General features: G+C 37.0%; 1 protein-coding gene across 1 annotated transcript in view; it reads left to right on the top strand.

Annotated features, from left to right (window-relative positions):
• The window catches only part of LOC127631096 (adherens junction-associated protein 1-like), a 74,449-nt gene extending 62,413 nt beyond the window's left edge, over positions 1-12,036 (top strand). The window contains exons 3-6 of the mRNA XM_052109071.1: positions 6,593-6,680; positions 7,151-7,393; positions 10,409-10,531; positions 11,108-12,036. Coding sequence (XP_051965031.1) covers positions 6,593-6,680; positions 7,151-7,393; positions 10,409-10,481 — 404 coding nt within the window. The 3' untranslated portion in view covers positions 10,482-10,531; positions 11,108-12,036. The remainder of the gene's footprint in view (positions 1-6,592; positions 6,681-7,150; positions 7,394-10,408; positions 10,532-11,107) is intronic.
• The last annotated feature ends 396 nt before the right edge of the window (positions 12,037-12,432 follow it).

The following is a 12,432-nucleotide window of genomic DNA, read 5'->3' as shown; positions in this document are numbered from 1 at the left end:
TGATGCGAGCTGTTCCCAGATGCATCTGCATGCTTCCATCAGTCATATAGTGCCAGCTAAGCAATCAGGAAGGGTCAGAACATCAAAATGAAATATGCGAGTGCCTGAACTCCTCTGCACTGCTTAAGACTAAGGGTACACTGCACCGTGTGAAAACAACTTCAACCTAATTCCTCTCTAGGTCAATCAAACAACCGGTAACACTGCCAAGTGAATCAAGACTGCATTGGAACAAACAGATCTTTCCAGAGTCAGTTCTTCACAGTGATAGAATGCATTATTTTGAACGAAATTATTTTTGGCATTAAAAAAAACAACAACAATATATTAAAAGGAAGCAATGATCACAAATTCTGAAATGTTGTATTGAAATCATAAAAAAATATCTATATATATATTTGTTCAAATGTATATGCGATGGTAGCCAGCTGGTACGTGATAGCTGTGCAGTGTGTAAACCTCACTCTCCTTACCTTAAGAGATGCACTAGCAACCAAGGATAGAGGCCATGGCTTTTATAACCTCCTTGCTAGCACATCCGATTTCCATGCTGGGGCATCGGTCACGTAGGACCGGTGACACTGGTGCTGTGACCTGGATTGGAGTGAGGTTTAGGGGCACTAGCGACAAAGGCTAGAGGCCATAGCTTTTACAGCCTCCTTGCTAGTGCATCTGACTCCCATGGCGGGAATCGCCTGTTCGAATCCCGCTCAGGTGGGTCGAGTAAGACCGGAAACATATAGACTGAAAAAAACTACAAATTAGGAAAATTCGTCATTGGACTTGCCGTCAATAACTTTGCTTCCTCCGTAAATGTGTTATACTTTGATGTCATTGTGTCCCATCTGACCTTAAAGGGATAGATCACCCCAAAATATTTTTTTTTAACATAATTTACACAATCTCATTTACACAAACCCTTATGAATATTCTTGCTCTATGAAACACAAAGAGAGATGTAAGGCAAGATATTGGCTGCATTCAATGAAATGAAAGTCAATGATAACTGAGGCAGTAATTCTGTCTATCATCTCCTTTTGTGTTTCATGGATGAATAAACATCATACAGGTTTGGAAGAACATTACTGCAAGTAAATGAGGACAACATTTTCCTTTTTCTGTGAACTATCCCTTTCAGTCTTTGCATCTAGCCATCACACTTGACTTGTATACTTAGTAACTGCTCCTTTTTGATAACTTTGTAGTTGTACTGATAATTTCTTATGTATTAAAACTAAAATGAAGCATTGCTAGTATAAATGCTGTTCAGTGTTTTCTCATTCTTAGTGAATCCATTTTGTGTTAGTTCATATATTTTTTTTTAATCTTTGCAATAAGACATTAACCCGATTACAAAACATAATTGCTGGAGCACCTAAGTTTCACATTACAGTATATTTAGTGCACATTTTCCTGGACAGAGGCACTTATACTGCTTGTTCAGTGATTGCTGATGTAAGCCTGGTTAATCTGAGGGGTTTGCTGGGAATGAACAAACTTACATTCTCAGAGTGTCATTAAGAGCAGAGCTCAGCACTGCAGTATTACAGCAGCAGCCCTGGAGGCTGATGTAATCTGTCAGAACAGGCACAGATGCTTGACGTCACCCACACTTGCGGACACATGCGCAAAAAATAGATCTTATACAAGAATAGTTTAGAAAAAAATAAATAAACCTGCCATTATTTTACTCACCCACATGTCGCTCCAAACCTGTATGCATTTATTTTGACAGTCAAACACCTTCTTACAGTTATTTTCCATACAACAAATGTTCATAGTGACCATTCAATTACAATTGTTCAATTTAAATGACAAAATAACCATAAAAGCACCTTAAGCATTGGCACTGTTTGAACACCATAGACATCAGGTCTGTGGTGTTGGTGCCATTTTTTATTTTAAATCTACAGCGGAGGGGAAGATTTTCAGTGCATTATGACTTAAGTTTCAGTCTATTCATCACAAATCTGTCAAATGACCTCAAATGACTTGGAAAACAGTGCTCATGCCATATGGACTACTTTTATGGTGATTTTTTAAAAAGTGCCCCTCCCTTTCTGGAGCTTGACAGATGTGGTCACTGTGAACACTATGGTCACTGTCATTGTATAGAAAATAATTGCTTGAAGATTCTTAAAATTTATGTTCCCAGAAAAAAAAAAAATAATAATTGAGATTGTAACTACATAAAGACAAGTAAATAATGAAAGATATATTACACTTGAAAGAAAAATTATGTGCAAACTGACACCCGCACACAAACAGCACAACAATAATTTATTTATGATGCCCTGTTAGATAAAAAGAATGAATGCTTTAGAAAGGATGTTTGGGAATGCTATTTCTGATATGATACATTGCTTTTATTACTGTATTTTGAATAATGCAAACAGCTCAACATTTGCTTTAATGCGGTATTTAGCTGTGGTGGAATGGATCTTGTTTATCTGCAAGGTGTATTTTAGTGTATTTTTACTGCCAAGTCTTGTGTCCACACCAAATAAACCTAAAATCAAATCAAGGAGGAATGTTTTGTACAGATTCCTGGATATGACGCAGCTGATGTCTTCATAAAAGCAGATATTTCTGGCAGAATTTTACAGTCAACAGCTGTCAATGTAAAATATGATTCAGTTTCAAATATCCATGACAATGGCTTTAATCATATCGTAAACAACATTCAACAAAGTGCGTGCTGCACCATATTAGCTCGTATTTTGGTTTAAAATGACATATACATTTAATTTTATTTTTATGAAATACTAAATTACTAGAATAAAATATTTATATTATAAAACAAAATACTAAAATTAAATAATACATTAAAAGTTTAACTGCACATGACTTCAATGTTTCTAATGATCTTAAACTGGTGCAACTACCCAAAACTGGAGAGGTATGCACCCCTTTGAAAGTTTCGCCATCCTATCGCTTCCCTTTCTTTACTAAACTATTGAATTAACTGCGGAGGCGAGGGCATGGTTGAGTGTTCGTCTGGGAGGAGGAATCAGTAAGGGTTTTCACCTTTTTTTTGCTGGTAATTGCTGTTTCTGTTCACAATTCCTAGAGCAATTGAGTGTATCTGTGAAGCATTAGCATTATGCCGTCAAGAAAATGTGTTTTATATTATTAATATATTTACCTTTTAGTTGGATTCACCATCTCCCGCCTCCTTCATTCCTTAAACCTTGTTACACTGGTGCCGAAACCCAAGATTTGAGGAAGAAGGATACGCTGTCATCAGCGCTGGAGGAAGTTTTCTGGTGTCTCGTTTTGCACCATGGAAAACACCAGGCTCTCCTGGATCTTCGGAGAGAGCAGCAAAATCGTTTCGAGGTGCTCCTTCGGGTCCAGGAGGAGATCCATTCTGCAGAGCTTAGTACCCCAGGAGTGCGTGGCCGCCGCATCCCCGGCAGCAGCACATCCCCACGTGTTGCTCACAAAGATGGGGCCTCAAGATGATAGGGAGGCATACCTTGAGCTCTTCGAGCATACCACCGAAGCTCTGAAGTGGCCGCCGGAATATTGGGTGGTGCACCTTCTGTCGATGCTGACTAGGGAAGCACAGATAGCAGTGCAACAGATTCTGGTTGCCAACCTCCTGGACTACTCGGTACTGAAGAAGTCCATCTTGCAATGGGTTGGCAATAGCCCAGAAGTACACTGCCAGCGTATCTGTTCCATGATGCTGAGCAAGGTCGGCCGCACACTTGACTTTGCCCAGCAGCTCTGTGACACCTGCCAGTGGTGGGTGCTGGCCAAGGAGGACAGTGACGGCAAGGATGTCATCTACCTGGTGGTGCTGGAGCAGTTAGTCTCCAGGTTGCTGAAGGGGATGACCTAGTGGGTCCAGCGGTGCTGGACGAAGCGATCCAGCTGGCGGAAGACCGTCTGGCAGCATATCTGGGGGCTGGCACATCCCACACCCTTTCTCCCACTAGTGTTTCCACAAAAAGGGAGAACATTCCCCCAAGACCATTTCCCCGGTTGCGGGGAGTGGCAAGTTAGGAGACACTAGTGGGAGAAAGGGTGTGGGATGTGCCAGCTCACAGATATGCTGCCAGACGGTCTTCCGCCAGCTGGATTGCTTCGTCCAGCAACGCAAATATTGGGTTAAGGTGAGGTGTGTGCATGGGTATATTCATGATTATCCTATAGTGACTGTCATGGTAATATTCCAGGGACAAAAGCATAATATTGAGGCGGTGGTTAGTCCTCGCCTCACCCATGTTCTGTTCTGAGAAATTATTGTCCTGCACTCATCTCACACTGTTGTGTATTGCACTTTATGTAGTCTTGCATACTCTTCTGTGTTGCACCATGGTTCTGGAGTAACGGCATTTCATTCCAATGTAAATAAACCATAAATGACAATAAAAACCCACTTGACTTGACTTGATTCTGGGATGTCTCAGTAGGGACACTCAAGTTTTTCTGTATACTCCAATAATGGCTCCAATTTTGGAGGCAATCAACCGATGCCGAATAAAAGTTTCTCTCTGCTCAAAAGAAATCATCTGCTTGCATGTCACCAGCTTCAACCAGGATATCCAACTGATTTTTAATATCAGAGGTTATGAATGATTCCTCCAGCCTGGCCTGCAAGAATTTCTCAGGTCATGAATGTGCAAAACTATGGCTGTGCACAACAGAATGATAAGCAAAAATCCTTCACTAGCATGCACCACGTCAGATTCAGAACTTTGCTTCACAAAGAAATCGCTAACACTTGATGTGGCGCACATATTTTTAGCAGCATCCACAAGCTATGATCATGCTGCACAATGTCGGTGCGGCCTCCATGGGCGATGGAAATGAGAGCTCAACAAATCTCACACCTCAATTTACTAGGCTCTGTCTGTGACTCCTTTTTTTAGAAATGTAAACTCTTTTTGAAGATCCTCATTAAATGTACATTCACACTTCCTTTACATTTTTCCAGCTGCAGTTTCATCTGTGTGCTCTTTCAAACAGACTCTTCAATCAGTTCACTAATTGGACATCTATTGATAGGGGATTGTGATTGGATAGTTTAATCCAATCATGCACTTCAAATAACATGTGTGATTTTACTTGTTTTACAAGCCATATCCTTGGCTACCTTTGATAAGAATACTCACGTGACTGAGTGAGTACAAAATGTGCTTAAATACGGGACTGTCCCGGGAAAAACAGGGTGTCTGGCCACACTACACTTGTGAAGCTTCTGTGCCAGGTGCAGTAAGGTTAACTAGATTGTTATTACTCTGAAATGGTGCCCAGAATAAATTAAGCTGAAACTATGTAATTGCCTTATATACTGTAAACTTTTCACTTAAGTAAATGCACTAACCACTACAGCGGTCTCAGATTCTTTCTTCCGCTCAGGAGTCCAGATTTGTAATATGGATGCTGCTGCTCCTCAAAGATAGACACACTTCATAAATATTGATGGGAAAATCCATAAAATTGCTTCCTTCACTGTTATCAGCTCCACCAAGAAACAGAATTGTGGCACTCTTTATATCTAAAAGTATAGATAACTGTGGTTTCCCACAGAGTCTCATTTTTGTCCAGTCGAGAGTACAAGGGTGAGAAAGACAGCATAGCTCATAGTTCTTGTGACACTCTTTTGTCTAGAACAGAGAGTCCTTGTTCTGCATTAATTGTCGGCCATTGACCTTTAGCCAACTGGCATGCTTGCCATCTCTGTCCTGTTGCTTTCAGTCAAAACTGTTTCATAGTCCAGACTTCGTAAAAATTGCCAAATAAATGGAATGATTGAATTACAGTAATGGATATACTGTATAGGTTGCAGACAGAGGCTACAAAACGCCACATGGACACAGATAGCGCACTGATGGCTACTATTAAGATATAGTGTGTCAATGTTATAGCAATCAAAAACCTCACAAAGGAATTCAATGCTTGGCTTTGTACAGACAGGAAAAATATAAAAAAAATATACATGTCAAACTCGCAGTCTAAAAAGCAAAATCCATAAAATAAATACAAAATAAAATACAAAAATCTGATCAAATCTACATCCATATGTTTTTTTAAATCCTATAAAAAAAAAATCAATTTTTTTTAAATGCGCTTCAATTTGATTAGCCATTTCAGATTTTAAGTATTTTTTGGTCATTCAGGACTCACCGTGACTGTGACATTATACACAACATACTGCAGTCTCTACAGCTGCTTAAATGTACTCATTTACACTCAGATGTGTCTGTAATTCGCTATGCAATGGTGAATTAACGAATGAGAGAGCGATTTTGGAAACAGCATATGCATGACTGTGTAAATACACTGATGTCTCTGAGACTTATGTTGTCTGATGCGCCTCATGAGTTCAGCATTGTGGCAATGATTATCATCTCTCTTGTGTCTCTTGACACCGTGCTACTGACGCTTAAGTCATTACTTTGGCAACTGATATAGATATTGATTGTCATCACAAACTGACCTGGTTTTATTACTAGCAAAACAACAGTCTGTACTGAAGACCAGATTTGAAAACAAACAGAATTGTGTGGAATGTGAACAAAGCCATAGTAGTTGTCATGGAGACATTGATAACCATGCTCTCTGCTGTTTCTGCTCTTAGGTCTGGCTGTTCACCAGATCATCACTATCACTGTGTCCCTCATCATGATCGTCGCCGCCTTGATCACTACTCTAGTCCTTAAAAACTGGTAGGAAACATTCTTTTCTTTCAGCAATGTGTCAATTACTTCCTGTCAACCATACATGGCCAAAAGTATGTGGACTAGCCCTTCTAATTAATGGGTTTTGCATGGCCCTTTAATTCCAGTGCAGACAAATCTTAAAACTATGTGTTTAACAAGCACACATGGGTGTTATATTTGGATGCCTACATACATTCGACCATAGTGTCCCTATCCTTGTCTATCTCTTTCTGTCTGCCTCTCCCTATTCCTCTTCCTCTGTCTGCCTTATCATCTTTCAATCTTTTTCTCTATCATTCTGTTTTTTCATCAGTAAGGACAATCTTCCCAATACATTATCGCACCAACAAATCCTGACACATGTATACACCATGTCTATGTCTGTCTTCCCAGTTTATGTTAAATGTTAATACAGACACAGCGGTTCAAGGTATGATTTTATTTTGGCTTTGTGAATTTGGTACGTGTTTTTGTAGTTGTGCACAGTCGGGGAATGGCCGACACAGCAGCCACCAGAGAAAGATCAATCAGCAGGAGGAGAGCTGTCAGAACCTGACCGACTTCACGCCTGCCCGTGTGCCCAGTAAGGTGGACATCTTTACCGCCTACAACAACAGTTTACAGTGCTCGCACGAGTGTGTGCGAGCCGGCATACCAGTGTACACAGATGAGATGATCCAGCACACACCAATCTACCAGACCTCTTATAATGGAAACAGGCAAGAGTCAAAGTCTTATACTAAAGTATATGTTCAAAGTATAGTATAAGGTACAAAAATCTGAGACCACATAGAAAATCTGAGATTTCAAATATTTCTCTAGATTTTACATATACTCTTCTGTGGACTTCACATTAACTTACAGGAATAATAGTTTTGTAGGGCAAAAATTAAACCAGTTTGTAGTATAATTTTTAAATAGCTGTTTTGTAATACAATGTGGTCCAGATGTCTGAGACCACATTGAAAATCTGGGATTCACAATCTACCTGCAATTTTTTTTTTTTACTTTTTAAACAAAGAAATGTTAAAACATAACTATTCAAATAAGCAAATTTGGGTAATTGACCATGTTAACTCCTCTGTACAAATGGTACCTTTGCTTCCATTGAAGCACACAAGATAATGGTTTAGAACTGTAGGATATACTGTTTGTGTTCATTTTGTAAAGTTGGAACTCAGGTCCATAGCAGAGCACAGGAAAAAATATGCAAAAATGTATAAAACAGTTTCTCACTCACATGTTAATTGCATATGTGTCACACAAGAATGTCATAATTTCCAAACCCTAATGACTTTCTTCTGTGGGTGGATTTTTGCTGGTGGATTGAAAGGGGACTGGGTTTATCTGGCTCCAAATATGACAAAAAGCACCATAAAAGTACCATGTGATTTATCAAGTCTTCTTCATCCATAAAATACCTTTGGGTGACAAACAGACCAAAGATATGTCACTGTCCTTCACATAAAGCTATCATTTGGCTTTAGAAATTTAGTGTACTCTTATTATGGAGCTTGACAGACCCAGCACACATTCACTTTTTATTATATGGAATAGTGCCATGACAATCTTCAAAAATTCACAATTTGTGATCCAGCACAATAGAGAGAATGTCATACAGGTATGGAAACAGGGGCCTAAAAATGGTTCAAGGAATTAAAACAAAAATATTTGTTAGAAAGTAACCGAAAACTGGAACAAAGTGATTTTCAATTGTTCCAGAGTGAAAACATTATTGTTAATTTTATTCCGATATTTTTTTTTCCTGATACCAAAGGCCAAAGGGTTTATTACAGTATTTTTTATGGAACTACACCACTTCATGTTGCCTAAAAAAAATTTGATTCTGAAGGAAATACATTTCATAATTTGTTTTGCTTAATTGCCCATTGTGGATGTTGCATTCTGTGAATGAAAACCTTTTTAACAACTATGTATAAATACTTCATACAGTATACTGTACATGCAGGGTTGGGAGGGTTACTTTTTAGATGTATTCCACTACAGATTACAGAATAAATGCTGTAAAGTGACATTTTTTATGTATTTCGTTAGATTACTCAAGGTTTTTGATTACTTCTTCAACACTGGTAGATTTTTTCACTTGTTTTGACTATTAAAAACTCTGCCAGTACAGTAAGAAAAAATACACAAATTAAAAATACATTCTCTGAAAAACCTAAATATGTTATGCAGTGTTGCTTCTAAAACAAGATAAATCAAATTGATCTTGTTTTAAGGATTTTTAGATATTTTTACAGGGAAACAATACAACAATTAGAATACAATTTTTGCCCTATTATCAAAGTTCTTACTAGAAAATAGGAAATTATGATCCAACGTGAATTTTCTTGATAAAAAAATATGATCGTGACTGGTAACATGTGCATGTAAAATGGCTAGAAATAGCATTTTAGCTTAGCATAAAGCTGACAATTTACACAAGATTTATTTATATTTCTTCTGCTCCAAACTTTCTTCTCTGTCTGCTTGTATGAATGTAACACATCATAAGAAAGTGTTTCACTGCTGTTCAAATGCACTTTGAATCGCATTATTTAGAAGTATAAATGTTTTCCATCTGAAAGAACTAAATAATAAATTAAACAAATGACAGTAAAATGCAAAGAAATCTCTTCAGTAATCAAAATACTTTTGAATGTAACTGTATTCTAATTACCAATTATTTAAATTGTAACTGTAGTGGAATGCAATTACTTTTTTTATTATTAATTATTTTGTATTTTAAATATGTATTCTTGTTACATGTTTTCCATTACTCCCCAACCCTGTGTACATGTATGGTTAATCCAGATACAAAGAAAACATTAGAGGTAAAAAATACTTTTCTCAGTTGTTTCCAAGTCTTCACTGAAGTTTTGGAAAATATGATGCATTAATACAGATTTAATGCTGTTGGGTTTTGACTGAGAAGCAGATCTGTAATTAAAGGTATACTTAACTGTTAATGAACTGCTTGATATAATTTCTATGCCAATAAATCCACCACACAAGAAAACATTTTTTGGTATTTTTCGCTTATTTTGGTGAGGCAATTGGCTTATTTTGGGCTTGTTTTTCTGGACCAGGTTTCTTGTTTCTCTAGCGAGATCTGGCAACATTGCAATTGGTATTTCACCCACCCATTAGCGCAGAGTGCTTTCATTTTAAAAAGAACATTATTAACAGTTATTTTATTTTGTTCTAACCTGTAACCTTTTGGAAAGGAGGCTGCGGAACTTCTGAACTGGAACGAAAAATGCTCAGAATGAACCGAAATGAAAAACAGTTCATTTTTAGTCCCTGTTTGGAACAACTTAAGGATGAGAAAATGTTGACAGTATATTCATTTGTTGGTGTACAATTCCTTTAATGTGTATTTTAAAAGGAACCATTACAATCTCCTCTCCTAAAGAACTGTTAAAGTATTTTTAAGGCTAAATGTTGTGAAGTTGTGTAGTCCTGTTATTTGCCCATTCGTTGACCCCACCGTTACAAAAGTCTGACTCAATTTAAGCATGATCATACTCAGACATATGAATAATTTTTGTGCTGCTACATTTAATGCTCTACGCTTCTAAATACAAAACCTGGATGAGAGAGTTGACAGGAAATGCAACTGTGGCTGCTTTTGTTTGTAGTATAACACAGCCGCCATGTAAAAAGAATCTGGGAGTGGGAAAGAAGTGCTTATAACTGCAAGATTGAAGAGCTGATTTGTCTGTCTATTTCAGACCGTCGCCCACTGAAAGGCAGCTAATCCCCGTGGCCTTTGTGTCTGAGAAATGGTTTGAGATCTCCTGTTGAGGCGCTTTTACTACCTTTGGGTTGAGCCCACATCTTCAATTTGTGCCCTGGTAAATATTATATTACAGGTGGCTCTGAAGTTCACATGGTGTAATTCTGACACAGTTCTCTAGTGTTTTTTTGTTTAATAGAAAATCACAGTTCCTCTGGCTTTATAAGGAATATTTCACTGAGGTCTCACTAGTCGTTTATTTGAAATGAGTTCATTGTGTTGAAATAGTAAATTTACTAACAGCATAATGTGATAATGAGAACACTGATATAATCATTGAAGTAATTGCAAACTTGTATTAATTAATGTTAATTGATTAAAAATGTTAAAGGACAAAATGTGTGTGTGTGTGTGTGTGTGTGTGTGTGTGTGTGTGTGTGTGTGTGTGTGTGTGTGGTGTGTGTGTCTAGTAATGGTTCAGAGCCAAGCAATTTTTTTTGTTTACTTTATATATTTGTATTTCTTTAAATGGTAAGAAAATGAGCTAAATCTGAAATAAAAATGCTAATATATCTAAGGAAGTCAATTTCCCTTTGTGGAATTTTTTTTTCTATTTCTTTTACAACCCTTAAAATGTGGTTTTGTTTCGATCATTCTCAAATTTGAGGTAAAATTCAATCTTCTCTATTTACAGGATCCCACTGGAAAACCTGTGAATCAAGTATAAGAACATGACCACAACACAAAAAAGCTAAACACAAGAAAAACAACAAACAAGCAATTACAGTGATGGGAACAGAGATGAACAGAAATGGAATGAAGATGTTTATTTTTCTAGACTGATTGCAATGCTATGGATGCCAATCCCAAATTATTTTCCATAGACATGTGGTCATTTAGAGATGATATATCTAGAGCTGATATATTATATACGTTTATAACTGCACATGTGGGTGTGCTGGAGTGGAATTCGGCTGCAGATATTTTGAGAAGACGCTCTCTCTGGATACGTCTGCTTGCGTGGAGGAAAGACTATTTTGAACTTTGTGCCAATAATGCCATTATGTGCCACTACATATATAGATGGGACGCTTTCAGTTTCGTGGAAAATTGCTGACACAACTTTAAGTAATTTCAGTGACTGTCTCCAAATATCAATCTGTCATACGTTTTTGTATATAAAAAAGTATGAATATGTATTTGAACATGTTTTGAAATAGCTGAGGAAATGTGTTGCAAATATCCAGAAAATATTTATATGGAACACAATTCAGTTAGATAAAAAATAAGCCTATTGAGGAATAGTATACCCAGGTTTTAATTTCACTACATTCTTAAAGGCCCCATTTTAAAGAAATAGTCTCTATTTTTATATAAACAAGGTTACTTATGAGTCAGAGAGACCCAATTCAACTGGAGTCTTGGGACTGTTAATCAGCAAGCTGAGGTTCCATGATGAGTTAAAGACTTTTTTTTTTTATCATACAGAATTCAGATACAGTATTCATTCATATCTTATTTGATTTACCAAAGCCATGTTTTTGTCCTTTTTTTCATTTCATTTCTTTCTTTCTTTCTTTTTTTTTTTTTTTTTAAGAATTGAATAGACATCATTAATGAGAAATTACAGTTATGGTTCAATCATGTTTACGGACTCACAGACTCTCGGAAAGGTGTTTGATACCAGAACATTCTGGACAAAAGCTGGTTTAAGGGTCATGTTTAAATAATACTATTATGACTGATTATCCATTATCCACATTACAAAATAATAAACCTCCACTAAGCTTTCATTTCAAAGCTTATTTTGATGAATGACCAGACAATGGTTATCAGTCTTGTGCTTAGATTCAAATACAGTACAAAATGTTTACTTTATATCAGTGCCTAGAAATGTTTCAGTGCCAACTTGATTTAATTTGTGTTTACTTAATGTATATTTATTTGCATAGTGGAAATTAACTTAATCTGAAACAAAAATGTTACATACAATAATCAAGAATGTTCTTTTGTGTGACA

This window comes from Xyrauchen texanus, chromosome 37 (assembly GCF_025860055.1).
Source record: "Xyrauchen texanus isolate HMW12.3.18 chromosome 37, RBS_HiC_50CHRs, whole genome shotgun sequence".
NCBI lineage: Eukaryota > Metazoa > Chordata > Actinopteri > Cypriniformes > Catostomidae > Xyrauchen > Xyrauchen texanus.
This window is presented reverse-complemented; position numbering and strand designations above follow the sequence as displayed.